Source organism: Megalops cyprinoides, chromosome 19 (genome assembly GCF_013368585.1).
Source record: "Megalops cyprinoides isolate fMegCyp1 chromosome 19, fMegCyp1.pri, whole genome shotgun sequence".
Lineage (NCBI taxonomy): Eukaryota > Metazoa > Chordata > Actinopteri > Elopiformes > Megalopidae > Megalops > Megalops cyprinoides.
The window spans coordinates 19,301,328-19,327,495 of NC_050601.1; the positions used below are offsets into that span (position 1 = coordinate 19,301,328).

At 44.8% G+C, this 26,168-nt stretch overlaps 2 protein-coding genes and 1 non-coding gene across 3 annotated transcripts in view; 1 reads left to right on the forward strand and 2 right to left on the reverse strand.

The window, feature by feature from the left end:
• Positions 1-1,383: 1,383 nt before the first annotated feature.
• Positions 1,384-1,455, reverse strand: trnag-ucc. The gene has a single exon. It is a non-coding gene; the product is annotated as a tRNA-Gly (tRNA).
• A 7,078-nt stretch (positions 1,456-8,533) lies between these two features.
• nr1d1 (nuclear receptor subfamily 1, group d, member 1) lies at positions 8,534-16,875 on the forward strand. The gene is made up of 8 exons (XM_036553199.1): positions 8,534-8,915; positions 12,396-12,710; positions 12,961-13,049; positions 13,184-13,328; positions 13,435-14,138; positions 14,293-14,478; positions 14,703-14,913; positions 15,137-16,875. The coding sequence occupies exons 1-8, from the start codon at positions 8,861-8,863 to the stop codon at positions 15,331-15,333; spliced, it is 1,902 nt and encodes a 633-aa protein (XP_036409092.1). The 5' UTR covers positions 8,534-8,860; the 3' UTR covers positions 15,334-16,875.
• Positions 16,876-18,831: 1,956 nt separating this feature from the next.
• The window catches only part of LOC118794661 (insulin-like growth factor 2 mRNA-binding protein 1), a 74,958-nt gene continuing 67,621 nt past the window's right edge, over positions 18,832-26,168 (reverse strand). The window contains exons 19-24 of the mRNA XM_036552910.1: positions 23,997-24,050; positions 23,262-23,413; positions 22,334-22,508; positions 21,383-21,519; positions 20,847-21,009; positions 18,832-18,897 (exon numbers count right to left, since the gene is read on the reverse strand). Coding sequence (XP_036408803.1) covers positions 18,832-18,897; positions 20,847-21,009; positions 21,383-21,519; positions 22,334-22,508; positions 23,262-23,413; positions 23,997-24,050 — 747 coding nt within the window. The remainder of the gene's footprint in view (positions 18,898-20,846; positions 21,010-21,382; positions 21,520-22,333; positions 22,509-23,261; positions 23,414-23,996; positions 24,051-26,168) is intronic.

The following is a 26,168-nucleotide window of genomic DNA, read 5'->3' on the forward strand; positions in this document are numbered from 1 at the left end:
TAGGACTGAAACCAGTACTAATATTTTTTAAAGTATAATCATACTTTGTGTTCTCCATTTGCTCAAGGACCAGGAAATAGAACATTCCGCCAATGAACACCTGCAGATTCTATTCACTGACCACAGTGCCAGCTGTTTAACAGTTAACCAAAATAGGATTACTGGAAAGGGGGAGCCCTAATGATAATTTAATACAGCCAAGCTTCTTTATATAAAAACAGCCCACATAGCATTCCTCTACCAGATGGTAAATACAGATGTGGAAGATATGCAAAGAGTAGTTGTATATCCAATGTTGAGGAGATGTTTACTTGTTCATCAACAGACATAAACTGCATGTGGTAAAGAATGGACTGGTGTGGCTACAGGAACCTTTAAAGATCTGTCTGGCAGTCCACCTTTCAGCAATCTGTCACAGTAACCCAGACAGCCCACAGAGCAGGCAGTATTGGTTCCTGTCTCTGTTTTTCTTTCTTGACCTTCAGATATTTTTGACATCAGACAGATTAAACCACTTCATTGCCTGTGCCCAGTCGCCTCACTGATTAATGGGGTGAAGCAGAACTTACCCAACGGTCAAAGTCATTGTGGAAAATCACAATCAGTTATGAATAAGTCTGATTGAAACAACAAAAACAACAACAAAAACACATTTAAACGCTGTTCAAAATCACTGTTGTTTGCTTTTGGAAAAACACAGACATAAATAACATGATATGTTTCTTTTTGATGTTCAGTATGTGAGTGAAGCATTTCAGAAATATAGTTAGTCTTTGTCTTACCTCAAAGCTAAGTAGTTGCCAACCATTCGTCGTAGACCTATCACTATAATGCTATGGAAGTAATTTCTTACTCAACAACGTGGTTCACATTAGGGGTATTTTACAGACACAGATGTGGCCAGATCGAGAACTAAAATGCACACTGGACCCAATCATGCCACCTGTGTGATTAAGGTTAGGGTTGTGAAATGATCTCTTTGAGTTTGCCTTTGGACAGGGTACAACAAACTGCTCCTATGATTTCATTTGTTTTCATTCATATTTTTAAAGTTTCTATCTTTTCAATAAACATTCCCATTTCTTTTGACGTATTTCCAGATCAGAACCATTCTGAGGCATGTTTACTGATTCATTTTTTCATAGGTTAACGAACATGTAATTGTGGAAATCATTGTGAACAAGCAGCGTAATGCAGAATGTGCTTCATTATCAGAATCATACTTCATTGGCCAAGCATGCTTCTACGCATACAAGGAATTTGACCCTGGTCCCAGTGTCTCTTGGAGTGCTTGCATACAATGTCAAAGTGACAACAACAAACAACAGTAATGATACATCACAAATGATACATACAAAATCTCTGTTGCACACATAAAATGCTTGCATTGGCCGGGAATCGAACCCGGGTCAACTGCTTGGAAGGCAGCTATGCTAACCACTATACCACCAATGCTGGACAAACACTATTATTCAACAAACAACAACAGTAGTTTGGCACACATACATGGAACAAGTATGGAATGAATGAGTTACTATATATAAGAACAGCTATTGCACAATCAAAATGAGTTAATGTATACATAAGTGCAGGTTGTGGATGTGTACAACTATTAGTTATATACAAATATTGCACTGTGTTATATACAGATATTATTTCCACAAAGCAATAGTGATGTGACAGTACCTTGTGCTTATGAACAATGGGACATGTTTATACTTGCAAACCTAAAAAAAAAAGAATTGAACAACTTCGACCTCATTTTAAAAGAAGCAGGATTTAAATGTGTCTCTAAGGTACTTCAGCAAACTCATCATCTTGAGTAAAAAAAGTGATGTGTCAGTTTTCGGGCGTGTATTTGTGCCGACTGTAAGTAACTTTATTTTTAGAGTAATGTAGTCATGACATGGGATAGAAATCATGGAGAGCATTAGCTGAATAAATTCAGTAGTAAATTGTGTGATTTCATAGCGCCAAACCCAGCAATACTTATTAATATAGTACCTATACTGCCTAACAGGACCGCTTACAGCACTCTACTCTTTCTTTGGTTATGTATGAAAACATAAAACATGCTTTTGTGCATATCTTTGAATTTTATTGTGTGACTAAAATTTATCTTTCTTACCATTAGACGCAAGGGTTTGTGTGTGGAACATAGATACTATGCTGGAGTCCATCTGAAACTCTCCTCATGGACCAACATTCATAATGAAAACATTAAGTAAAACAAACACACAACAAGAAAATAGCATAATCAATACAATTTCTGTGTGCTGTACTTCATGGATACAAGTGAGATAATATTCAGACAAGTTTTTAATCATTATTCAAACCCCTGGATCTCATGTTCATCATAATAAATCATTGATTAAAGAATGTGTCTCTAATATCTAATATAAAATGTGCTATAAAATGCTATATATTTTTTAAGAAATACAATTCAAGTTAGGCATGTCATACTAGATGTCTAGGGTGTCTGTCAAACAAACACAATTTCAATGTAATTCATCAAAGCCCATCAACTCTATTGGTGTCCTGTTGACACAAATGAACCTTTGCACTTTTACCACTAGATGGCGAAAAAGGCTAACCGAAGCCGAAGTGAGGTTGGAATCATACTTTTATTTTCACTCATACGAGCTTACCATGGAGTAAAGGGTATACTTTAACAAGTATTTCTTGCTCAAACTCCGAATCTTCATACTTGTAATACAACAGAACCATCAATGAAATAACCGAAAATGTATTGCGCCGTGTCTCTCCATGATCTAAATCGAGACCATCAGTAGTTCCAAATGATTAATTAAAAAAGAAAGTATGCATACATTGTAATGGAATACCGCAGTGGGGGCTTGCCTATAACGATGAATCACTGCAACGTAGTATGCCACTAAAGCTATTCATTAAGATAAATGCTATTAATAAAAGAAGGGCATGGTGCAACATGTTGCTGGCGACCTAAATGTCATTAATTATCGAGAATTCTGGGCGTTTTTTATAGGTTCAGGTGTTTTACAGTTCACTAATATACCATTCGAGCCACTTTGTACAGAAAAACTATTTATAACCAACGGTGCAAAAAAAATTAACAAAAAGGAATGGTAGCTGAGTGCCTGGAACGTTCCGCTCACATGTCCCGGACACACGCGGAAAAAGGTGTTTACATCGATGGCTAGCTGATGTTGCCTGCTGACTTGCTTTTATTCCCACGAAAATAGAGCATTGGATCGGCGCCCACTCAAGTGCTCCACATAGAAAAGGATGCAGTTGTTTTCTCGCAGCTTAACAGCGCCCTCTCACGTGTACCGGCCTGGTGACCGGGCGCACACACCACCGCAGTATTCGGTGACGACATCGCTGTCTCACGCTCCCCGGCCAGCAGAGCCGCCTTCAGCGCAGCAGCGCTCACATGGCACAGAGGATTCTGCGGCAGCTGCAATTTCCTCTACAACGCTGTAGTAAACTGCAGCAGAGAGGGCGTTATCTTATTTTTAGCTGTTTCAAGGGAGTGACTCGCTGCTCCTTTTCTTCTGTCTCGAATTTCTTTCCCTACATAGCCAACATTGTTATGTTCGCGCCTATGAGAAACGTTACTCGTTTAGCCTGTATCTAAATTTAACATTACACCAAGTCTCTTGTATGCCACCATGTTTTAATGCCTTGCTATGACAATAGATGTACTGGAAATATGGGAGCGAAGTCGTTCTTAAGGGGTAAAGCAATTCCTACGTCAATGAAATACAACGGATCGCAAACGATTTTGCACAGGCTGCTCAGTTTTAAGAGAAAGTTGTGTGCTGTGTACTAGGCTACTTGTTGCAGTGATTGGACAACGTGCTGATTCAAACAATGTAAGCATTAATCTGACCCTAATTACAAGCAAACTACATAACTCCCCATCGGAAAAGCTTACGAAAGAAATAGTGGGCGTTTATTTTCAAAGTTTGACCGATATGTCCGTAACTTAGGCTTGCGCCCGCCCCTTCCCTGTCGGTGTTGTGAGTCACGCGGACAGTAGGTTAGCAGGCGGCTCGGCCTTGCGACGTGACCTACTTTCACACAGTAATGCGCTCTTGTCGCTGTGAAATTTTAATTTTGCAAAAACAACAATCAACAAGTATTGGGGGGAAAGTGAACGCGGAGTTAGAGCAGCCGCTCAGCCGAATCCACTGAAATGTCCATTTTGTGCGGAGTACGCCGTTTTGAGATACAGTCTGTTCGGGGGAAGAAAAAAAAACAGATCGTAGATCTGAAAAGGTGTGGCTAGCGACAAAGAGTGCAGTATGGTCCCTCCCCAAGTCCGTCCCAGTAGGTCCTATAGGCTACTGGACTGTGCATTCGAGGAGTTTAAAACATGCTTACCCGTTAAATTGAAATGATATCCTCTGCTCGTTTGTAAGAGTATTATGTTTGTGAAATACACACCAAACTGCAATCGAATGGATCAGCTAGTTCGAGGCTATGTGCGCCTTTTAGACGAATAGGCTATTTAATGATTTTCAATAAGTGTTGCAAACGTTTCATTAACATTACATAGGCGGAATATCATGATATAGGCTATATGGCTCCAATTGATAGTGTTTCTGTGTTTGCTAAAATACATACATAACAAAATGGACATAACGTAATCTACAAGTAGTTTTATTTTCTATATACGTTGATACTCAGACACGTATGTCAAAGGCATAATCCGGTCGGTTCCCGCACCTTCTGCTAAATTTAAGGAATATTTTAATTAAATTGCTTTGACATTCAAACACAAGTTTTGACGTTGTCAGCAGGTACTTGCTCAATGTGCACCTTCATAGAGACGGAATAAAGGTTAAACTGTGGACACTCATAAAGGTGCTTTTAATTCCTTAAATCCTAAAACAAATGTCATGACGTTTTCGTTGCAAACTCCTCTCTGTGGCTTGGTGAAAGATGCGGAGACCTAAAAGGAACATTAAATTTGGGAGTCCGATCAATGATACAAAGATTCTGCATTGCAACGATCCGGCTGCGTTGCTGTCAGGTGTTGCAGTAAATCAAACGTAAATGAGACTGGTCTGAAAACACGCGGATACAATGCGCGATCTCGGCTCAAGGATTTCCTCACGAGGACGGACACGGGCACCAGTCTTCCGCCTGACAGCCACAGCGAAAAAACAAAGGGGGTGGGTCTGCGTACCGTCTATAATAAAGCCTGACAATAATTGCCAAACACGAGATATTTGCCGTTTGTTTTTTCCCCGTCGTTTCAAGGTGATGCCAGATTAATGTTAACACATCAGAAAGTATATTACGAATCCTGTTTTACATGTCTTGGAGATATAACGCCACGATACTGATCTGTGCGAGGAATGAATGTCAGCAGACTTCAAAGATAGCATAATGCTGTCGAAGAGCAGCGTTTCTCGATATTGGTATTCTGCGCATTATAATCTAGTATCCTATGCAAAATAACAAAAAACAGACACATTGAGGACAGAATATGAAGCCAGTTCCCAGTGATTTCACAAATTCGTGAATTTTTAATGTGCATGCTTTATACTAAAACATTGTCCTATTTTATACGATATTCTAAGAATCCACTTAAATTGGGCACATAGCATTGCGGTAAATTATCTGTACTGGATCAATCCAAATTGGCCGAGTATGCTCGCCACCCACACCCATTAAGATATGTAGTTCTGTTTTTCCTGGCTGTCTCGTGGTAGCTGACCAGGTAACGTGATGTTCAAACGTGACGAAAACTTAGCACGGTTCCCTTATCCCGATGAACTGATCCCCTTAGTCATCCTTGATCTGTCCGACTGCCTTACGAGCTTTCACATTGACATTCGTCCGCTACCCAGTCAACGTGCTGCAGTAGGCTACTAGCAGGGTGCTTAACGTAAACAGAAGCAAGTCCAAGAAATGATTAGTTATCTTTTAGAAAATCACCGTGATAGCTATTGCTAGGTGTCCAGATTAAACACGTGCCCTAGAACAATAACACGGCCGTTAACAATATCACAAGACACTTTCGATATCAAAGGACACCTTCGGGGAAAACAATAATAAAAGCGATACAACCTAGCACTCACGTGCACTAGGCACGCGTCGCCAAGTGTGTAGCCAGGTGCTCAAGCAGTAAACGACAAGTTCAACGTTAGTATGTTTTTTTCTGACTGCAGTACAAGGTGAACAGTGTAATGTGTTTCTCGCTGGTTCAAGAACCACATACAGCCGCAACTAAGACTGTATACTCAAGAACAGGGGTGTATTCTAATCAGCCTGTTCTCAGACTATTTCTCACGGTGTGAATACAATCATCCATATTTAAGAGATTAAATATGGATGAGAAAAACGAGGTTTTTTTTTTATTCATTCTTCAATTGCACATCGTTTAATCCTTTCCGTTTTTGCAGGCATTAAAGAGTAATTTTAGTTTGCCCAAAGTGAAAATTTAAATGTACTTTTCCACAAACGCTGGCTGTGCAAGCGCGTGGGATTGTATATTTTAATGCAAATGTAACATATCATGCTGCAGCTAATTTGCGCGATTTTCGGTTGACATTGCGTCTTTGGCCCAAATAAAATAGCATTATTTTGCGCATGGAGATGGAAGACAATGCATTATGGGTCAGGGACTGTTTAAAAGTAGAGACGGCTTTCAGGTGTGCGATATTGCTGCCGCAAGCGAACACCTGCGAGGCCGTGTCTGAGGAAGGTTAGGTGAGACTTGGCAGAATCGGGGCAGGGTGACAGTGAAGAAAGATTACTGCAAAGTGAAACGATGTGTACCGGAATACCTTTAAGACATCAAGCTATCCAGTGCAAAACTGTTTTATTACGAACAAAGAGAATAGCCTTGCTAGGATGTATACACTTTCATTAAATCAAATCAGCATTACATCATTATTTTAAAAATTACCTATTAAAAAGTTGATCTCACCATCTAGATAATGTTGACACTGAAGAAATTCACATGACCTTCTGTAATGGTTCAGCCCACATGCAACAATGTCTCTTAAAAAATGAATGGACTTCATTTATTTATCATTTGTACACAGTTACAACCTGAAATTGTCTCCTAACTTGGAAAGCCAACATAGATGCTTATCAGAGGGTTCCACCCACATCCAAATAATGATATGATGTTGGCAGGCCTCACTTCACTATATCAGTATCTCCAGACATAATATGTTCTAAAATTACTTTGATTTTATCTCCTTGTTGATAAAAAGGCTGTGAATAGAAGATTGAGCACCAGATTACTAGCAAAGAGCACAAGAACCTCTGATGAAAAACAAAATATTGAAAGGTTTAGCTTTTCTCCAGTTCAAATAACATGCAATTTGACCTTATGAAACTATATTGGAGGAGCATGGGCATCTGATCACCACCACCACAGAATCTCACTGTGGCCCAGAAATGCATTGCAACACTGACAGTGACACCAAAACTTCTGCTGAGGACATTTAGTTCAGCCAGATATAAAAAGCTCAGATACTTGGCAAACAGGGCATGGTTCGAAGGAGAAAAATAGGGAAGAGGGACATCAGCTGGTGAATGCAAAGTCATTACAGGTGGGGATCCATAGCAAACACCACTAGGGCAGAGCAGTCCTTTTGTAGCAATGCATCTAATCTAAGGACGTCTCCTAAAAGTCCTTCCTAAGACCTGGACGTAGTGCAAGATGGTCAAATCTCTTTCTGCACTCTCTTTGCTATCAATTACATCAACAAGGAACCAAACTTCATTGTTCATTTTACATTCTGTAATCTTTTCTGCATACAGATTTTCTGCAGAACTGCAATATTTCCCTGTATACATTTACCGCATGGGTTTGTTATGGAAGCCTGTCCCCTGAATGGTATGGTGTGTGCTCCACCTCACAACACTGTGACTGAAATTTGGCTGTCCAATTGATATGGCTCTTAGTGACAGCCAAGACCGAGCTCAATTAGTGTGGGCTACTCCAATGATTTCAGACAGGGTCCAGTGCAGGTGTGATGAGATCTTTTCTGTGCAGACCGTACGTGACTCAGCACAGAATCATCGGTGTCATTGCAGAGCATGAGCTATGGTGATGAAGCTTTGCACACATGCTACACCATTGGTTAAAGATAAAGCTGTGATAATTATTCTGAAGTGAAAAGATCTTTTTAAGGTTCATTTAAAGGCTCGTTTTGGACTGGACCATGATATACTTTAAGCCCTTGTGCATAGTTTAAATGTGATCACTGGCGCTAAAGGTAAAGGGGTTGCAATGATGTTCAAACGGTATAAATGTCAAAATGAACTACAAATCCCAGAGCCATGAGCGCTACATCCCTCCCCACGTGCGCGGGTTCAAAAAAAATAAATAATGAAATATGCCTGTGAAAAAGTGTGTCACTGGGGCACGAGGCACTCCCCGGGGTCACATGTTCCCGTTTTTAGCCTCGTGCAGGAAGCCATTGCGAGTCCCGCGCCTGCGCGCTATAGGCTCTGTTTCATGTCTGAGCTCGAGCAAAACTGGCCGGCTTGGAAACTGCGGTTCAGAGCGACACAGATAGAGCTGGTGACGGCACATACGCAGAGTGTTCTCCATCACTGGCACTGCTTACGGAGAATGTACTATATTTTACATGATCTCCCACAGCAGCTGTGTACTATGAGGGAAACTCTCGGGTAAAATCCTTTAAAAGAACATTGCAGGACTGAAGCCTAATATAAGAAAATTTATCTTTAAAATTAGTCTAGTTTTTCAAGAACTCATTATGGCATATATGTCATAGAAAGTATATACTACAGAAAAATAATCTGAAGGCTTTTCCAGAAGGGAAGTGGAAGGTGAAAACGCATCTTTCAAGGGTCTCAGGTGTGTCCTATTTTCGCCAATATCTGCATGACTCTTTTGGAACTGAAGATGACAACTATGGACACGAACAACAACAATACGGGTAAATATACAGAAGACCAGACGACTGTGCTATTAAATACAGATATATATTTTTGTGGTGTATTGTGTCTGTATTGTTCACAAAGTTGCCTCTAACTTAGCTAAATCTGCTATGTCTGTTAGACGCCGCATTTCGTGTGGATGCGCTAGTATTTATTGGATGTGAAACTGGAACTACTGTAGCCGCAGTTTGGTTCATTTATATTGATAAAAGTTGTTGCGTGCTCCTGTAATGTAAACATGACACAGGTCAGTGGAATTCGGTACAATGACATTTAAGCCAGCCATCAGTAGTAGATGGATGTGTACTATCTGCTGTAGATTTCGAGTCTTGTATGAGCAAACCGTCTTTTTCTCAGTCCAAGAAAATAATTATCTTTCAGCGGCGTCTGTAGTATTATTATTATTATTATTGTTATTATTATTATTATTATTATTACTACTACTACTACAATTTTCCTATTTACTATTATAGATGTTAAAATGTATGTGCATAAATACAGATATAATGTTCTCATCAATTGCCTTTACAATTGGATAGTAACCGAATGAACTGCAGTGCACTTGCTATAAAGGCATCTTAGTCCGTGCAATTTCCAATAAATTATATACGCTACCGACTTGTTAGTTGGCGGTCACCCGGTCCGGTCATCGTAAATGAATGAAGGAACGTAAGGCGAAATGTATTGCTTCTAGTGACTGTGATGTGAGTCTTTTGTGTTCCAAGATGCCGTTCCGATGTTAAAATGAAGAACTGTTGTTTGTGGCCAAAGATATCACGAATTCGATCACCCCATTCCCAGGAGTTTGTGGAAGTAGGTCAGAACAGAAATGTCAGGTGTACGAACATCCCTCTGATGCAGGCAACACTCGTGTTGTTGTCCAATTCACATGGACCTCCAAGCCTAGCCATGTGCGTTTTGTTTTCATTCAGTCCCTCGCTCCCTCTTCATTGGTAGTGTTCTACCTCATTACATAATTTTTCGTCACCATGTCCAGCCCCCTTGGCCGAGCCCATGGGTGAAGCAGACTTGGGTGCCATGTGCGTTCGGTGATTGGATAGCTAGCGGGGAAATGTTGCGACGCGGATAAGCATGGCCCATTCCCGTGTATATTTCGAAACTGGGGCATGAAATTTACCTACTATGTAACACATTGTTCATACAGCATCAAGCACGTCATTGGAGAGCTAACGAGGACGTGTTAGCGTAGTATTAACATTACATCGCTAATATAATTAGTGTGTATCATTACTTGAATTAAATATGTTCGCATTCATTTATAAATTTCATACGCAACATTGATAAAAGTAACAAGAAAGTCAGTTCTGTGGGAAAAGCGATTATATTCCCACTTTGCGTGTTATCGTTTGGCTGAAAGCCCAAACCGAGAATCTTAAATAATAAAAGCAGAATAAAGCTGTTTCGGGGCGCTTTATGATAGCACAGAGGCGGCAGCGGGGAACGCGTGAATGTGAAAGAGGAAAAGTGGGCGTGCGCGGAGGGTGTGTCCAGAACAAGCCAGTCTCGTTGAAGAGCCTGAGGTCTGCGGCGCACGTGGAGCGGGGGCGTGATTCAGGATGAGCCACTTCACCCAGCCCACACAGGCGCCGCCGAGCCGACACGGGTTTGCGATGGGATGGCTGTGTTCCTCAGCGATCGCTCGACTGCCTCGCCAGTTGATTGGTCCGGACGAAAGCGTTCCCTTGATGATGAGAAAAGTGTCCCCGCTTTTTTTTCAGAAGTAATAATATAAAAAAAAAACGAGAAGAGCGCTGTACAGCAAGAATTAGCATCAGTCACAGAACGTGCTTTTCAGTCACGTGGCGCTGATCTTTCTTGTAACGTTAGTGGCTTTTAATTTGGAAATCTTTTCGAAAATTTCTACTGGAAGCCAGGAACTCGTACTAGAGTACATACTCTATATAAACAGACCACACAGACGGAGAGATCAGGGTGTCACTGTTTGGTTACTCACAGTTTCCGAGGAAAATAAACAATTTATGCTTCTCTGATTGCGTCTGACTGAACAAATATTAGGCGACATGTGCTTCCAATAGAGAAACAGAGAGGGGGCCAGTCCAGGCAGCTGCACGTGTAGCTGTTGTGGTTACACCTGACACAGTGACCTTTTGACCCTTTGTTCTAGTACGAAGTTATGTAATCTGCCAAGTACTCAGTCCTGGAATCTGTAGTGTCTGGAGCAGAACAGATAGGCGGACTGGTCATTTATTCCTTGTAATTTTATTTTTAGCAAGGCGCCACTTTATTTAAACATGATGCTTCAAATGATAACAGTGGAATGATTAATAAGGACTTAATGCTTCATTCTGGAAAAGTGATGAGTGCAGAAAGCTACCCAGCTGTGTTTTTCCACAGCAGTATTGGAGAATCTTGCCTGTTTTGGCAGACAATACACTGGGCTCTGTCCAACACTGGCAGCAAAACTTCTGTCCACGTGCAAGCTTGAAAGACAGGCTAAGGACAAGAGCCTCCCCAGTCATGTTTGCGTGGACAGAGGCCTGCCAATGCGTTGCACGCTAGAGGAATGTGTTGTGTTAAGAGGCGATTAGCGCCTGGGCCAGGCGTGCCATTGTCGGAGGGGGGCACTCGGTCACATGACCTCCAGGATGGAGCGTGCAGTCTCATCGGAAGAGGCTCAGACACCACAGCGCTGGATTAAAGGCAGAAAGTCAGTCAGGGCACGTGCGCGCACCAAAGTACCTAACTGTTGTCCGCACTAACCCTCCAGAGTCTACACCTCGTGCGCATCTTCCAGCACGTGAGGGCAGCCTGCTGTCATTCGGAAATGCACAGGACAGCTTGCTTAGATGCATGGGGTCTTTTGAGAACACTTTACCCACTGGTAGACCGTGGGCTCATAGTTGTATTTAAGCTGAGCTGAGGCCTCTTTGCAGCACTGACTCTTTATTGGGTGGAAACCACTGACAAATGGTACCAGTCGGTGATACAATGTTCTCAGACAGTAACTATTGGATTGTCACAGTTGCACCTCACCTTAAAGAATGGAGTGTGTGCAGCTTTGGTTTGAGTCCCAGAAAATATGTTGACCCCATTTCCTTTCAGATGGGCTTTCCAGCCAGTGTGTCTAGAAAGTCTGAATCAACGCCACCTAATTTATTCTACCACCAGCCCGCTTGAGCTTTTCCCAGCAGGTTGGTTGTCAAGGCATCCTTGGCACTAAAGAGCTTAAAGTCTCTGGCATTCAATAAGTGTGGGAACACTTAGTACAGCCACAGATGCAGCCACCTCCTGTATTAGGCAGCTAACAGAACTGTTAGGAGAGGTGTGTGGAACCAGTCCTACCAGGGATCTTATTAACTCTGTGCAGAATTAGACCAGTGAAATTCCAGGCTTTGTTGAATTTTTTTTAAACTCAAGATGTCAGAATGGCTTTACTGGGGGGTCTCTCATTCTATTCTGTGCAATAACAGATTATTGATTTTCTCTTTCGCCACCAGGGGGCGTGATCTCCTACATTGGGTCATGTGGGGGCTCTCCGAACCGCACCAGCCCCGTGTCCATGTACAGCGAAAATTCCAACAGCAGCTTCCAGTCGCTGGCCTACTCGCAGCCCACCTTCGGCTCCTCATTCCCGCCCTCCCCCAATGGCTCGCAGGACTCCTCCCGCATCTACCCCAGCAGCTCCAGCTCCAGCTCCAGCTCGGGGTCCGGAGAGGATGGGAGCTCCTCCAGCTCGGGGGGGTCGCCACGGGGGCGCGACGAAGGAGGAAGCTCACGGTCGTCCCCCAGCAAGTCGGTCGCCAGCCTCACCAGTAAGTGTGTCCGCCCCCCCCTTGTGAGCTGACAAATATTTACACACGGTTTCAGAGCTGCCTATCCATCAGAGCTGGAACAGCAGCTGAATGGAACTTAAGCCATGTGTGACAGTGTGGATCTCCTATAGCCTGAGCCCGTGTTTGCTTTTTAATGGGGAGGATATGACTGTCTGGGCGTGGTGGGCCATAGGCAGAAGTGCTCTCACTAAGCAAACAGTCTCATTCTCTGCCGTGTTTCCTTCCTCAGAGCTGAATGGGATGGTGCTGCTGTGCAAGGTGTGCGGAGACGTGGCGTCGGGGTTCCACTACGGGGTACACGCCTGTGAGGGCTGCAAGGTAAGCCTGCTTCCCTCCGCATCCGCAGCACACTTCTCCCAGATGGGCTTCTTCACATGCTGTGCGATTTCCGCTACAATGCGGGGCGTCCGCTCGAAGCTAAAGAAAGGCTCCTGCTCTCCTCCGTCCCGCAGGGCTTCTTCCGACGCAGCATCCAGCAGAACATCCAGTACAAGAAGTGCCTGAAGAATGAGACCTGCACCATCATGAGGATCAACCGCAACCGCTGCCAGCAGTGTCGCTTCAAGAAATGCCTGTCTGTGGGCATGTCCCGCGACGGTGAGTGGCGAGCCTCTCTGAACGCGCCGCCCCCGCGGAGAGCGATGTTTAGCCTGTCCAAGGGCTGTAACTGACGTTTCTCTTTTTGTCGCCGCCCTCTCTGCAGCTGTTCGCTTTGGCCGCATCCCCAAGCGTGAGAAGCAGCGCATGCTGGCCGAGATGCAGAGCGCCATGAACAACATGGTCAACAACCAGCTGCAGAGCGAGTTCCAGCTCGCCAGCCTGACCTCGTCCTCCTCCCCGCCGACCCTGGCCCTGGCCCCGCAGGCCCCCAAACTCGCCCCGGCCCAGCCTCTGGCCGCCCCGCCCCCCTCTCCCCCAGTCCCCGTGGCCGTGTCCCCGCCTCCCCCGCTGGCTCAGAGCCCGCCCCCGTCGGTGGCCTCCCCGCCGCTGTGCCCCAGCCCCGGCGTGGACAACACCATCTCCGCCATCGCCAGGGCGCACCGCGAGACCTTCGTCTACGCCCACGACAAGCTGGGCGTGGGCATGCGACTGCACAATGGCGGGGAGCTGGACAACTGGGAGGCCAACCGCTGCGCCAGCAGCTACCACCTCAACGGCCTCAACACCATCTACCACCACGACAACAACGTGCCCATGCGCCACGCCCACGAGGGCCCGCTCCAGAACAGCTGCCACCTGCCCCCAACCGCCATCAATGGCCACCACCATGGCTTCCCCCACCACAACAAAGGCCACCGCCTCTGCCAAAACAACAGCAACCTGTTCGGCAGCCAGCACGGCCAGGAGCACAACGGCACCACCCAGGGTCAGAACTGCCCTTGGAAGGGCCACAAGGAGATCCTTTTGGTGAGTGCCACAGCAACACTGGTCCATCTATAGTAGCTACTTTATTTTATTACAACTAAAGACAGCTGAGTTTCTACCTGTCAAGTGAGGATATTGAGTGCTGTTGGAGTAGCTAACCGGAGATGCTCTTTCTGACACCTTCCCCCCGGCCCAGGCTTGTCCCATGAATATGCACCCCCAGGCCGACCCCAACAAGTCGCCGCAGGAGATCTGGGAGGACTTCTCCCTCAGCTTCACGCCGGCAGTGCGCGAGGTGGTGGAGTTTGCCAAGCACATCCCAGGATTCAGCGAGCTCTCGCAGCACGACCAGGTCACGCTGCTCAAGGCCGGCACCTTTGAGGTAGGCTTCCAGTGCCTCATAACCACAGCCCACAAAGCAATCTGTTCCTTAATATTGCAGGACCGCAGTGAATGAAACATAACCTAACGACACCAAACCACTTTAGTTGCAAAGTGCAAGACCAGCTAGAAAGCAGCCCTGAGCCATACAAGTCTACTCAGCACAGGACAGTGATCCAACGCAGACGAGCGAGCTGACCTCTTGCCACCGCCCCCTCCCCGCAGGTGCTGATGGTACGGTTTGCGTCCCTGTTCAACGTGAAAGAGAAGACCGTCACCTTCATCTCTGGGGCCACTTACAGCCTGGAGGCGCTGCACGGCATGGGCATGGGTGACCTTCTGGGCACCATGTTCGACTTCAGCGAGAAGCTCAACGCTCTCGAGTTGTCTCCCGAGGAGCTGGGCCTCTTCACTGCCGTGGTACTGGTTTCTGCAGGTGAGGGGAAGACACTGCCAGCAAGCACAGGGATTAACCATTAATTATAATTAATAATGGAAGTCTAATATGTTGACTGCCCTAAAACTATTTGCCTTCTGAAGTTTGGGTTCAATGAAATAAATAATGAGGTTTAAGGAAAAAAAAAATAATTTCAGTTTGAGATGAGCAAAACATTTTATACGTGTCTCACGGCCTCCAACTCTGCCCCCCCCCTAAACAGATCGCTCCGGAATCGAGAACGTGAATTCGGTGGAGCTGCTGCAGGAGAGCCTCATCCGCGCCCTGCGCGCTCTGGTGGGCAAGAGCGCCCCCGCCGACGCCTCCCGCTTCACCAAGCTGCTGCTCAAGCTGCCTGACCTGCGCACGCTCAACAACATGCACTCGGAGAAGCTGCTCTCCTTCCGCATCGACGCGTGAGCTCCCGGCGGCCGCCGCCATCGCCGCCGCCCGCTGCCCGCTGCGGGTCACACGGCCCTGCCCGCGAGGGTAGAGGCGGGGTTAAAAAGATGGGACAGATGGGATTGGCCGCCTCCCTCCAGGGCTCCGCCCTCATTGCTGGCCGATGCAGGCGGTACCTGCGCATCGAGGGGCTGGGATTCGTGTGCCTCGTTTGGAGGAAACAGCAGCAGTGACCCCGAAAGGGTTACGGAGCGAGCGGCGTAAACCGAGGTCTGCTCGATCGTCTCCAACCAATCAACAGCCGATCTGAGGTTACATACCACACAACAGGGCCTCTCAGACCATGCTGAATTGTGAGGGTCCCTTGAGAAGTCACAGCTAAGGCTATGAAGTGGTCCAAGCGGAGGTGTGAGTCGAAGTTCAGGGACTGATCAGCGTGGGCGAATTTTGGCAGAAAGGCACACAGACCAGATGGGGTGCTAGAAACACAAGCCATTCCTGTTTTTTGCACCAATCAATCACCAGAACAGATGTCCGATTTCCTTCCAGGCGAGTAACAGAGAGCACTCCAATGGGTGAACACTCACCCAGTTAGTCATGGGTCCTCTTCCTTCCAAGCAAGCTATATGCTTACAAACTTTATATACGGTCTCTATTTTATTAACTCTATGAATTAATATTAAGATGTGCAGAGTATTGCACATGCACTACATGTATATAGAAAACCTATGACTTTGTAAATGTGTACATATCTATAAATATATAAATACTTGCTGTGTTTGAAAATTGTGTAATTTTTTTTGTTAAATTCAGAACTCGAGGTACAAAGTGTGTGGGGATGCAAATATATAAACTTCAAGTGGCGTGTATACATATAAAAACATATTTTAAATGTGTTCTATGTTGTAAAGGCATTTCAAAAACTTATTTTGATTCTATGTATATTCTCCTGCCATTTTAGCTTTTAGTGTGTGTTTATTTTACCAGTCTGGACTTGGTTCAGAGGGATGTCGTCAGGCCTTTCAAAGTGTTCCTGGGTTGAGTCGGAGACCATCCACAGGGCAGCACTGGTGCAGTGTAATGCCTTGTGGGAGTCTTACGTTTGTTCCCAAATGATGCAGATTTCATGTACAGATATGGCCATGTTAGCTTGAGGGCATGCTCATGTTGACTCTGTTAATATCTCTGGGGTTCCCTGTGCTCCGCAATTAAATCAATGGGTAACATCTCAATCAATCCTACAGCTGCCTCCCTCACTGCTTTCTGGTCTTTCACAAGTCTGACTCCACAAGTTCTGTGGTGGAACCCTTGTTTCAGCAGCAGAGGGGGCACAGGGAACATCCATGGGATGAACCAGGATATTTGTGAGATCAGTGCCATGCAGCTTTTTTCCCCCCCTCAACTGTCTAAAAACATTATAAATTCTTGTAAATACTGTAGCAGACATGCTACATGTAAGAAAGCTCTAAAGAGAACCAAAAAAGTTTTCAGAAACAAAGGTCCTGGGTAAATTTTGTAAATTTGTACAACGAATACAATACCTGAAATAAACTGACACGACATCCCTACATGTTGTGTGTGATGGTTTGTTCCATTTTTAATTTGGTTGTCCATTGCACCTGCGTATGATTGTGTATGGAAATAGCTCATGAGGCATTTACGATAACCGTCTCCCTAGTCCAGGTGTGGAGCAACACAATTTTTCTTGTCCATTTCTAACAAACTCATGAGTGTTCATTTGCATCGCACCACCAAGTGCAGAGCTGAACACAAACATGATAATACAGTCTACTTATACTGGAGATCTGGGGAAGTGCAGAACAGCAGCTTTGGAGAGCAAAGCAAAAACTCCTAGACTAAGTCCATTAACAGACAAAAACCTAGTTGCCTGTATCTACATGAATCCTAATAATATAGATGGTATCCTCTAAATTTGTCTTAACATTTACAGAGGTTTAGTACAAATCACAAACAAGCATACACAATTCACGTCACAAAAGAGCTTTGCCAAATTATACACACCTAGGTTTTGATACATCATCATTTACAGTGTATCAGGGCCTGAGAATGCAGGAACACTGCTGCATTAGCTATAACAGCATGAGACTGGGCAAATCTGCCAGGGAAGGGTGCTTCTGCATTTCCACAGTATCCTTTAAAACGGTTGGCTGGATTATTGAAATCATTAATATTTTTAAAATAGTCTTTAAATATGGGTCTTTTTTGCAGCTCATTAAAAACGTTTCAGTACAAAGGTTCAAACATACAAAACCTCACATCACATGTAAAGCCGCTCCATGCCATACTGACGTTTAATATTCCTTCTTGTGCCTTTTGTTTCCTTTGATGTTCAATAGCCTGTTTTAAGTAATTAAATGAAGCTGAGGGAAATAATAATGAGGAAAGTGGGTGGGAAATCCTACTTTTTCCTTTTAGAGAACTACTCAGCACAAAGTGATCTTGGGGAATGACCCATCAGGAGAACACCCCAGAAAAGCACTGCAGCAGAAATCATTCTGGTTAGAACACACACCCGGAGGAAAGTGGGTCAAACTGCTGTCATAACCAACTTCTTTAGGGTCCCATTGGTCCAAGCAGACAAAGCCTCTGCACCCCAAAGAGCCAATCAGAGGGCGAAATGTGGAGCGTGCCTGATGCTTAGCATAGCTTCCCGCTGCGGTGTCAGGTAGCACATGCCAAACGCAATACAATCGCACAGCAAGAACCTCGGCACATGTTTTTTAATCACATGGGCAGTGGAAGAAGAAAAATTTTCAAAGTCTGTGGACTTATTTTAGGAATGCACTTGAAGGCTACAATAGGTAAGGTCAGGTATTTGCCTATAACAGTCAGTTTGTAAGAAATGTAAAACTCCACTCCAAGAATGAAAACCTCTGCTATTGCAGCCCAGATGTGTTATTCAACAAGTTATGCAAGATCCTTTAAAGTATATAAGATTGCCCAGACACTTGATTGGAATACAATATGATGTTAGCCTGCAAAAAGTCAGGAAAAACAAACCTTCAGACAACAACAAGGCCAAGGCTAACAGCTTACAGTATCTGGGGAGGGCAGGAGATTTTTTTTAGGCAAGTTCACGGAAGCAATTTGCAAATGCAAATAGAATACATAGCTGGAAGTTGTTTTGACCTCTCTCAGGCCAGGCACATGTAGGTGTACCTCCCACTCTGTCAGAGTGATGGGTAAAACTATGTGCAGCAGTATTACCAAAGGAATACAAGACAAAATCACTCACAGTATAACGAATAGTGTAGTTTTGTCAAAAACAACTGCGAGACAACATTTTCATTTCATCACTTTTATATATAAACATGCAAAGGTTATTGAACAAAGCGCATGAAACAAAGAAACACCTTACACCGACAAACAGACAAGCTTATTTTTTATGCTATTTGCGCCAAGGTGACGTTTTTAGGACAAGACAGGATGGAAGGCAAAAACACACTCGGACTCGGCCAAGTTTGGACACAATCCGTGCAGGCTGATGCAGCAGGGTCAAAGGTCGGGACAAGTGCTGAGGAACACCAGCCACTGTGTCAAAGAGGGGTTCACCTGGGGGGGCTTGACACACAAAACATACTGTCAGCATCCAGCACTCTACACACAAGCACACACGTGCTCATACACGCAGACTACAGCCCCACTTCCGTTACCCACCGCCAAGTGACCCTGCCATAGCTTCTGTTGCCACCTCTGTCAAACTTTGCCAAACTAAACAGTGCCCAAATGTACACTTCTCTTTTTGTATATTCCCCTTTTCCTAAAATATCAGCACTTTTCCATTACACTCAAGCCCTATTTCACATGAATGTCCCAGACATTACAAAACCACTGTTTTACTTTGGACACAGAATGGTTGGGCAGGCTGGGTGGCATTTCAGTAAGTACAGTACGTTTCCCATAGTTCTTTGGCACTTTCTGTGCATGAAATTAAGAACTCACTCCCTAGGCTGTTACCTCTCTGAATCCACTGGGTATTACAGAGGCAGTGGGGGAGTCATACTGCAACAGAACAGATGAGGGCCTACTCAAAAATGGTTCATTGTTGAAGAGAGAGGACCAGCTTACTCTCACAAGTGTCTGCTCTGCATCGAGAGCTATGATTAGTTTTCTTTAACTTGTCAAAGAAAACAAGTACATTAAACTGAATAATCTCCATGTTACTAAAGGAATGTTTGACTTTGATCCTGTACGGTCAGAATGAAACAAATTCCAGTCAAATGGATAATGGACAGAGGCTTTACAGATTTGTGTCTGGGTAGCCATCTGCTCTAGGATATTTGTTTGGCACAAGACACAGTGCTTTTTGGAGTAATGATACTGAGATATCCAGAATAACACCTTGCCTTTCTAGTTAATATGGGAAAGGGGGATTTTTATAGGAAATGATCAATATGCTGTGTGTTGGTCACATGCTCCACAGTTTATGAGTCCATATAAAATGTCCTGGACGGTTGTTTATGAAGTTATCTTTGAGCAGCACCCTGGTGGATTTTTAACTGATGTGATAAAGGACTGTTCCTTATTATGTTCCCATCGATGCGATAACAATGTCCCTGTTCCGATTCCAAATTCAAAATGCCATCATCTGAATCTTAAGCCAAATTTTTTCCTCCAACTGATCATAGTTATATAAAAAAAAATAACTTGATGAGGTAGTATGGTTTGTGTTAGCGGGTGACAGACAGAATTAAAGGCCCAGTCTTTTAACCCAATCAGATTTATCTTCTGTGGTGAAAGAGATGAAGTTTCCTCTAAGAAATGATTTGGCAGGCTGCCATACTGTAACAGATGACAACTTCCAAAGAGTAATTACTGGTCTTACTGTTCTGTACACACGCCCTTCATGCCAATGTTATTGCTGCTTTTATGACATGTATTATATACTGTATACTGCCACAACAGGGTTCTAATTCACTCTGGATAAAAGTGTCTGCCAAATTATTGTTATTGACTATGAATACTACTACTAATAATAGTAACAATAACAACAACAATGCAGTAGATTTGTCTTTAGCTTTAAAAACATTATAAACATTTTCAGCAAATTATGGTTATGGATTGTTGCGGATTCCTGTGTTTTTCACAGACTGGGGAGGGTAACACAGGTTAAGTGCAGCTCTGAATAAGGTCTGCGGCCCTGCTGGATTCCACATCCTTTCATTTTCCCCTCATCAAATCTAAACTGTAATGGCATTCCTTCATGTTTAGCATCCTGTTTGTTTTATTGTGTTTTGAGTTTAAGACGTGAACTTTTCCAGGAACATACCCAGGCCCTCACGCTTCTTCAAATGAGTCAAACGAATTCCTGTCCCCCGTGTCTGTCCTGTGAGCAGCTAAGTGAAGTTTCTAGCTAAGTGTTCAATAAGACCGTTCCCAATAAGATTAGCATTCATACCAAACCTGTCATTTTATAAGTGGTAGATGGGCGCTTCTCCAACTCTTACACACTTTGTTACTGCTGACCAGCATAAATGGATTTGAATTTTGAGCCTAGGTCAGGTTCTCACCTGCAGGGTGCTGATGTCAGGGCAGTCCCTCTCCTTGCGCACAGACAGCAGAGAGGCCTGCCCCCTGTTGGGGTAGCCGTCCTCCACACGCAGGTGGCACACCACTGAGGCAGACTTGAGGAAGATCAACAGCCTCTGCACTGGGTCCCAGTCAATGGCAAACCTGCACGCAGACAGGGCAGAAAGAGATGGAACCTGTAGACAGATGGAACCCACAGGAAGGGTAGAGAGAGGAGGAACCTACACATAGCCAAAGTAGAGAGATGGAATCTGTAGAGAGATGAAACCCACAGACAGGGCAGAGAGATGGAACCTACACATAGCCAAAGCAGAGAGATGGAATCTGTAGAGAGATGAAACACACAGACAGGGTGAAGAGAGATAGAACCTGCACACAGATAATGTGCAGCAATGGAACCTGCTGGCAGAAAGGGTAGACAGAGAAGGACCCTGCAGGTAGACAGATGGAACCTGCACACAGAGGAAGTCAGGGGGATGAGGGCGATTCGTTTGGCTGCCAACACCTGGCGCTTTACCTTTGGTGGAGTCCCTGGATCTCGGCCAGCATCTCCCCCTCGCTGAGGTAACGCTGTATGATCTCCTCTAGGGCGGCGCTCACCTGGGTGAGGGGCCCCTGCAAGGACTCATCCAGAACCCCTGTAGCACCCTGGGACTGGTGGAGAAAGACAGAGGCGGGGCAGAGTGACCACACTGCGGCTCCCCAGGGAAGGGCTCCACCACCCAGTTCTGAACAGACGTTTTGATAACCGGGTCAACCATGTATATCAATACATTGGAAAAGATGTGTCAGGAAACCAATGCAAACCGTTGTCACTGGGTTTTTGTCGATTCCCCCAAATCACACCATGCATTACTGTCAAAACGCTGCATAAATGGCACACACTGCCATCATGGATTGTTGCGCACCCCTTTTATTAAGACTACAAAGACTGCTCGGTCATTCAAGGGCAAGAGCCTTCTTATATTTCACTGAATGACAATGAGATGGCGCATTCTGGGGGAAATGGGACTAAAAAGTAACCCGAGACCTTCCATTTCAGACAACATACGAATAAGAGTTTGAGACTACATGGAGACAGCACCACAGTGCCATTTCCTTTGCGGCCTGACAAATAGATGAAGAAGCACATCCATGTGAATGCCAAGGCTGAATGAGCTGCGCCGACACGTCACTGTGATGTTAAGCTACGTGACTCAGTGTGCCACGCAGCTGACATTGCCTTTAAAACTGAACTCTGAGACATCGTTCAACTCACTGGCGAGTTCGTAAGGTAAGGTAACGAACTCCACTGTGCGCCTTTACCTGAGCTAACACCCTCGCCTATTTGGAGGCACAGCGCTTTGCGTTTCATTTCTCTAACCTTGAAAATGTGTGACGAATGAAGCGAGGGGGAGGTGTCAGTGTTTCTCTGTGATTTGAAGGGTCACCCCTGCGTAGGAGGCCAGGGGACGGACGGCACGGTTACCTGGAGAGTGAAGAGGCCGTCAGGAGTCAGGGTGAGGGAGAGACAGAGCGGCTTCAGGTCGGCCAGGTCGGGCCGGCACGCCCGGGGCATCAACTCCACGCAAACCTCCTCCCGGCCCACCAGGCGGAGCAGGCACCCCTCGAACTGCAGCCTCATCTCGACCGACCGCTGCAGCCTGCGAGGCGACAGGGACCGACACCATCAGGGCCGAAACAGTCCGGGCCGATCCCTCGGGCGGCACGAGAGGAGGCTGAAACTTCACAGATCGTTCAATCAGCAGGGCCACTGGGTGCCAATGACTCACACAGAGCGGACCTAAACTGATCAAAAAGACTAGCTATGTGCAGTTAAGGGCACAGTCAGTCTTTCTGATTGGCTCAAACCAGCTCTTAGCGCGTCATTATTGGCACGCTATAGCCCTGTCGATTGAAGTGGATTGATCATCATCCACCCGTCGCAACACTTGTGCCGATGTCTCGATCACCGCGTTCCCGAGAGACACTCGGGTGATCCTCATCTGCTCCCACAAAACTCACAGACAAAACACAGAAAAAACGCTAGGTGTGAAAGCTAAGCAGTACCAGTGGCATTGGATAATCAAATGAATAATACATTACCGCCTAATGTTAATCTGTTCCCTGAATATGAATGTGCTTCATTAGTGTTCTTTTTGTGGAACGGTGCTATGCGATTTTACCAAGTTTCGCCAATGGCTAATGATGCATGCTCTCTGCACCCTCATTTCCAGGGCCGATGAAGGGCTTCCCCCTAGAATGTTACGCTGAGTAAGTGCTGCTGAAGGCAGCGGGGGAATCCAGCTCCCCAGACCTCACGGGATGGGCCAAATGTGACTCGCCCCTCACACCGACATCTTCGGAAGCCAGCTCAAGCTCTGGGCTGACCCGGGCTGACCCGGGTGGACCCGTACCCGTCCTGCAGCAGCGCCCAGCTGTCCAGGCCGGCGAGGCACGCGTCCTTTTGGGCCTGGAGCTCCAGGATGGTACGCTCGCTCTGGCGCAGGGCCGTCCGCCCCGCCTGCAGGGACTCCTCCAGCTCCTGCAGCCTCACGCTGTTCAGCCTCTGCATGGAGGGGAGCACAGGCATGCACCAAACACAGGGTTAGCTTTCAGTTATCCAACAGGCCTGACAGCTAATAGGTACAGTGAAACTATAAAAGATAAAGGGAACCTATAAAGATTATCATAACTATTTTTGGAGAAACAAATGATAACCTGTATAAAATGCTCCTCTAACATAAAAACTGCCTACAAAAATGACACCCTGTCAGTCAATTGTGCATCTTCCCAGTGGAGCACGCTCTATATATTAGGACTGACACACACACACAGTTCTTAGAGGGCTGCAGGTATGTTAGGGCACTTCCATGGACTTATCTGGGCTAATGAGTAAATTATTTGTATACATGTGCACTGATGCATTTTTCCAAAGAACAATGCAGTAAAATATGTTTCAGAGTAGACGAGCTGTGCGAGTTTATGCTAAAATTCACTTCAGTCAAGCTGAGTAAACGACTGGAGGAGTTTGGTAATGAAGAATTTGGGAAACAAAAATACATCAGTATGCATGTGTTCTGGGTCCCTTCAGCAAACAGTAGTGGTTTTGTGCAAAAGGAAGGGGAAGATGTGGTTTCACTGTTCCATACCTCTGCCCTCCTGTTCTGCATTTTCATTCTCTCCTTCTCCGTCACCTCCTCTCTCTGGAAAAGACACATGTTCTTGAGCACCCTTGACAATATCCTGGGGCGTAAGAGCTTTACAGCTCAATGAGTGACAATGAGATTCCTCCCACTTCCTGGACAGAACTAGATTGGAACACAACATTATTATCTACACTCTTCCAGGTTAATATATACATATGAATAAAAATAAGACAAACGCTATCCACAATGATTCATATCACCAGCTTATAGCAGGTAAGAAAGGGTCTTAAGTTTTCTATCTGCATGTGCTCCTACTGTACAGTTTCCATGACATGGCCTGTCCAGCTATATTTCCCAATTTGGGGAGGCAGGGCTCTTCCAAACACAACCAAGGAATCTGGCAGCAGCAATGACGCCAACTGACACAAGAGCAAATTCATGACTTGTAATGTTTGATAATTGTTTGACCTGTGCCCAAGAAGCCGGAGTCAGACTGGGAACGGCCGTCCCAACCAAATATCAAGGGCTTCATCCCAGAATGGAAGCACCCTGTGCCCCCAGACATGCCCAAGCACAGTGCGTGAATGGTCTTTACAGGCAACAACATAGAATCAGTGGCGGATGACAAAATTTATCATTTTTCCATGTGACATGAGATCAAAAAATGACCCCCGCTTGCAATTTGTGACAATGGGAATAGAATGCGTTTTCTTTCATGAGGCTTAACCAATCATCATACAGGTGATACCAACCAACCAACCACTGTTCATCTACTGTCATCATGGATGTCCTTTTGAGTTAATGTCATATTGCATCTACTTTCTATCAAGCATGCCATCTAGCTAAATACTTGATTAAAAGTACAAAATGCTTTCCTGCCCTTTCTCCCTACTACTTGCTTGAGCTTTTTTTGCTATGAACAACAGCCTCTAAATAAGTAATTCTCCCCATCTCACTTTGGGGTTACTTCACCATAATAGAGCTACACATTATACTAAACAGAATTACTACGCCTTTTTTTTATTTATATAATTAGCTGCAAAAAACGAATCCTTCCAGTCCATTTCACCATTATGCCTCTTCATCTTGACAGTCTCTATAAATGTGCCATTTTACCTGTTAAGATGCAGGGTATGACTAGGCCTTCCTTTTAAGCGAGTGCCACCATTAATGTTCCATGTAAAAATCTTGCCGTTTCATTATGATGAGCCATGCACTGCTCAGGAAGCTCTAGTCAGAACAGCGCGCGCTTTCATTGTCACGGGGCCCATTACCTTTCAAAAAAAAAATTTAAAAAAAGTTTTTACATAATGTTATATCTCTTGACCCAATTTTGAGCTTGTTTTACTGATTTCGGCTTCATCTCTTAACTATGCATGCTGTGCTGCCGCAGAGCTTTCTGGCATGAGCAACGCTGCTTTAGTGTTCTCAGACAGAGGGATGAGCCAGTGCGCCATTGAAAGCACCTGATGCAGAAGTTGCAAAAAAGATACAAATCCCAACGCAAAACCAGGAAACTTGGTAGCTCCAAAACAAATACATCTGAATTAGTTATCTGGAAGTATGGCCTTTGGTCACAAACTCAGATTCATTAATTATATTATAATCAAGCTCCGTGAGTTTAAATTTGGCTATAATAAAATGAATACATCTGAATTAGCAATTCATACACTGAATGAATTTGAATTAGTCATCTGATGGCATGGTCTTTGCTTGCCAATTCAGATGTATTCATTTTATTATAACCAAGTTCCCTGGTTTTGAATTCAGATTTAATGAAACAAATAAATCTGACTTAGTGTGCAAAGGCCACACTATCAGAGCAAGACTTAGGGGTGGGTGGGTGGGTGGCAAGCTCCCCTTTCACGAGTTGCCACCACCTCACGACACTGCAACACCACAAATGTCACCAAAATCTGTGAGCTTTTCGAGGTGTGACAGTGAGTCTGTGTGTGCATGTTTCTCAGTCGTATGTGTGAGAGATGAGTCAAGCGCCTTTTAAACACAGGGCAGTGGAAAGTGAACCTTAATATCAGGGAAAGCCCAGGCTATGCTGCCATCAGTGGGGATGGTAGAGCTGCGAGTATATCAGCAGGCTTAGGAGAACAGACGAAAAAAAAAAAAACTGTGATCCATCAAAAAACGAACATTTTTCTAAAAATGACCGCTTGCCTC

Bases quoted from the DNA above. Each gene is read 5' to 3' on its own strand.
- nr1d1 (XM_036553199.1), top strand. From the start codon at position 8,861: ATGACTCTTTTGGAACTGAAGATGACAACTATGGACACGAACAACAAC. The intron at 13,050-13,183 runs GTAAGCCTGCTT...TCCGTCCCGCAG, and splicing joins ACGCCTGTGAGGGCTGCAAG to GGCTTCTTCCGACGCAGCAT. The intron at 14,139-14,292 runs GTGAGTGCCACA...CCCCCGGCCCAG, and splicing joins GCCACAAGGAGATCCTTTTG to GCTTGTCCCATGAATATGCA.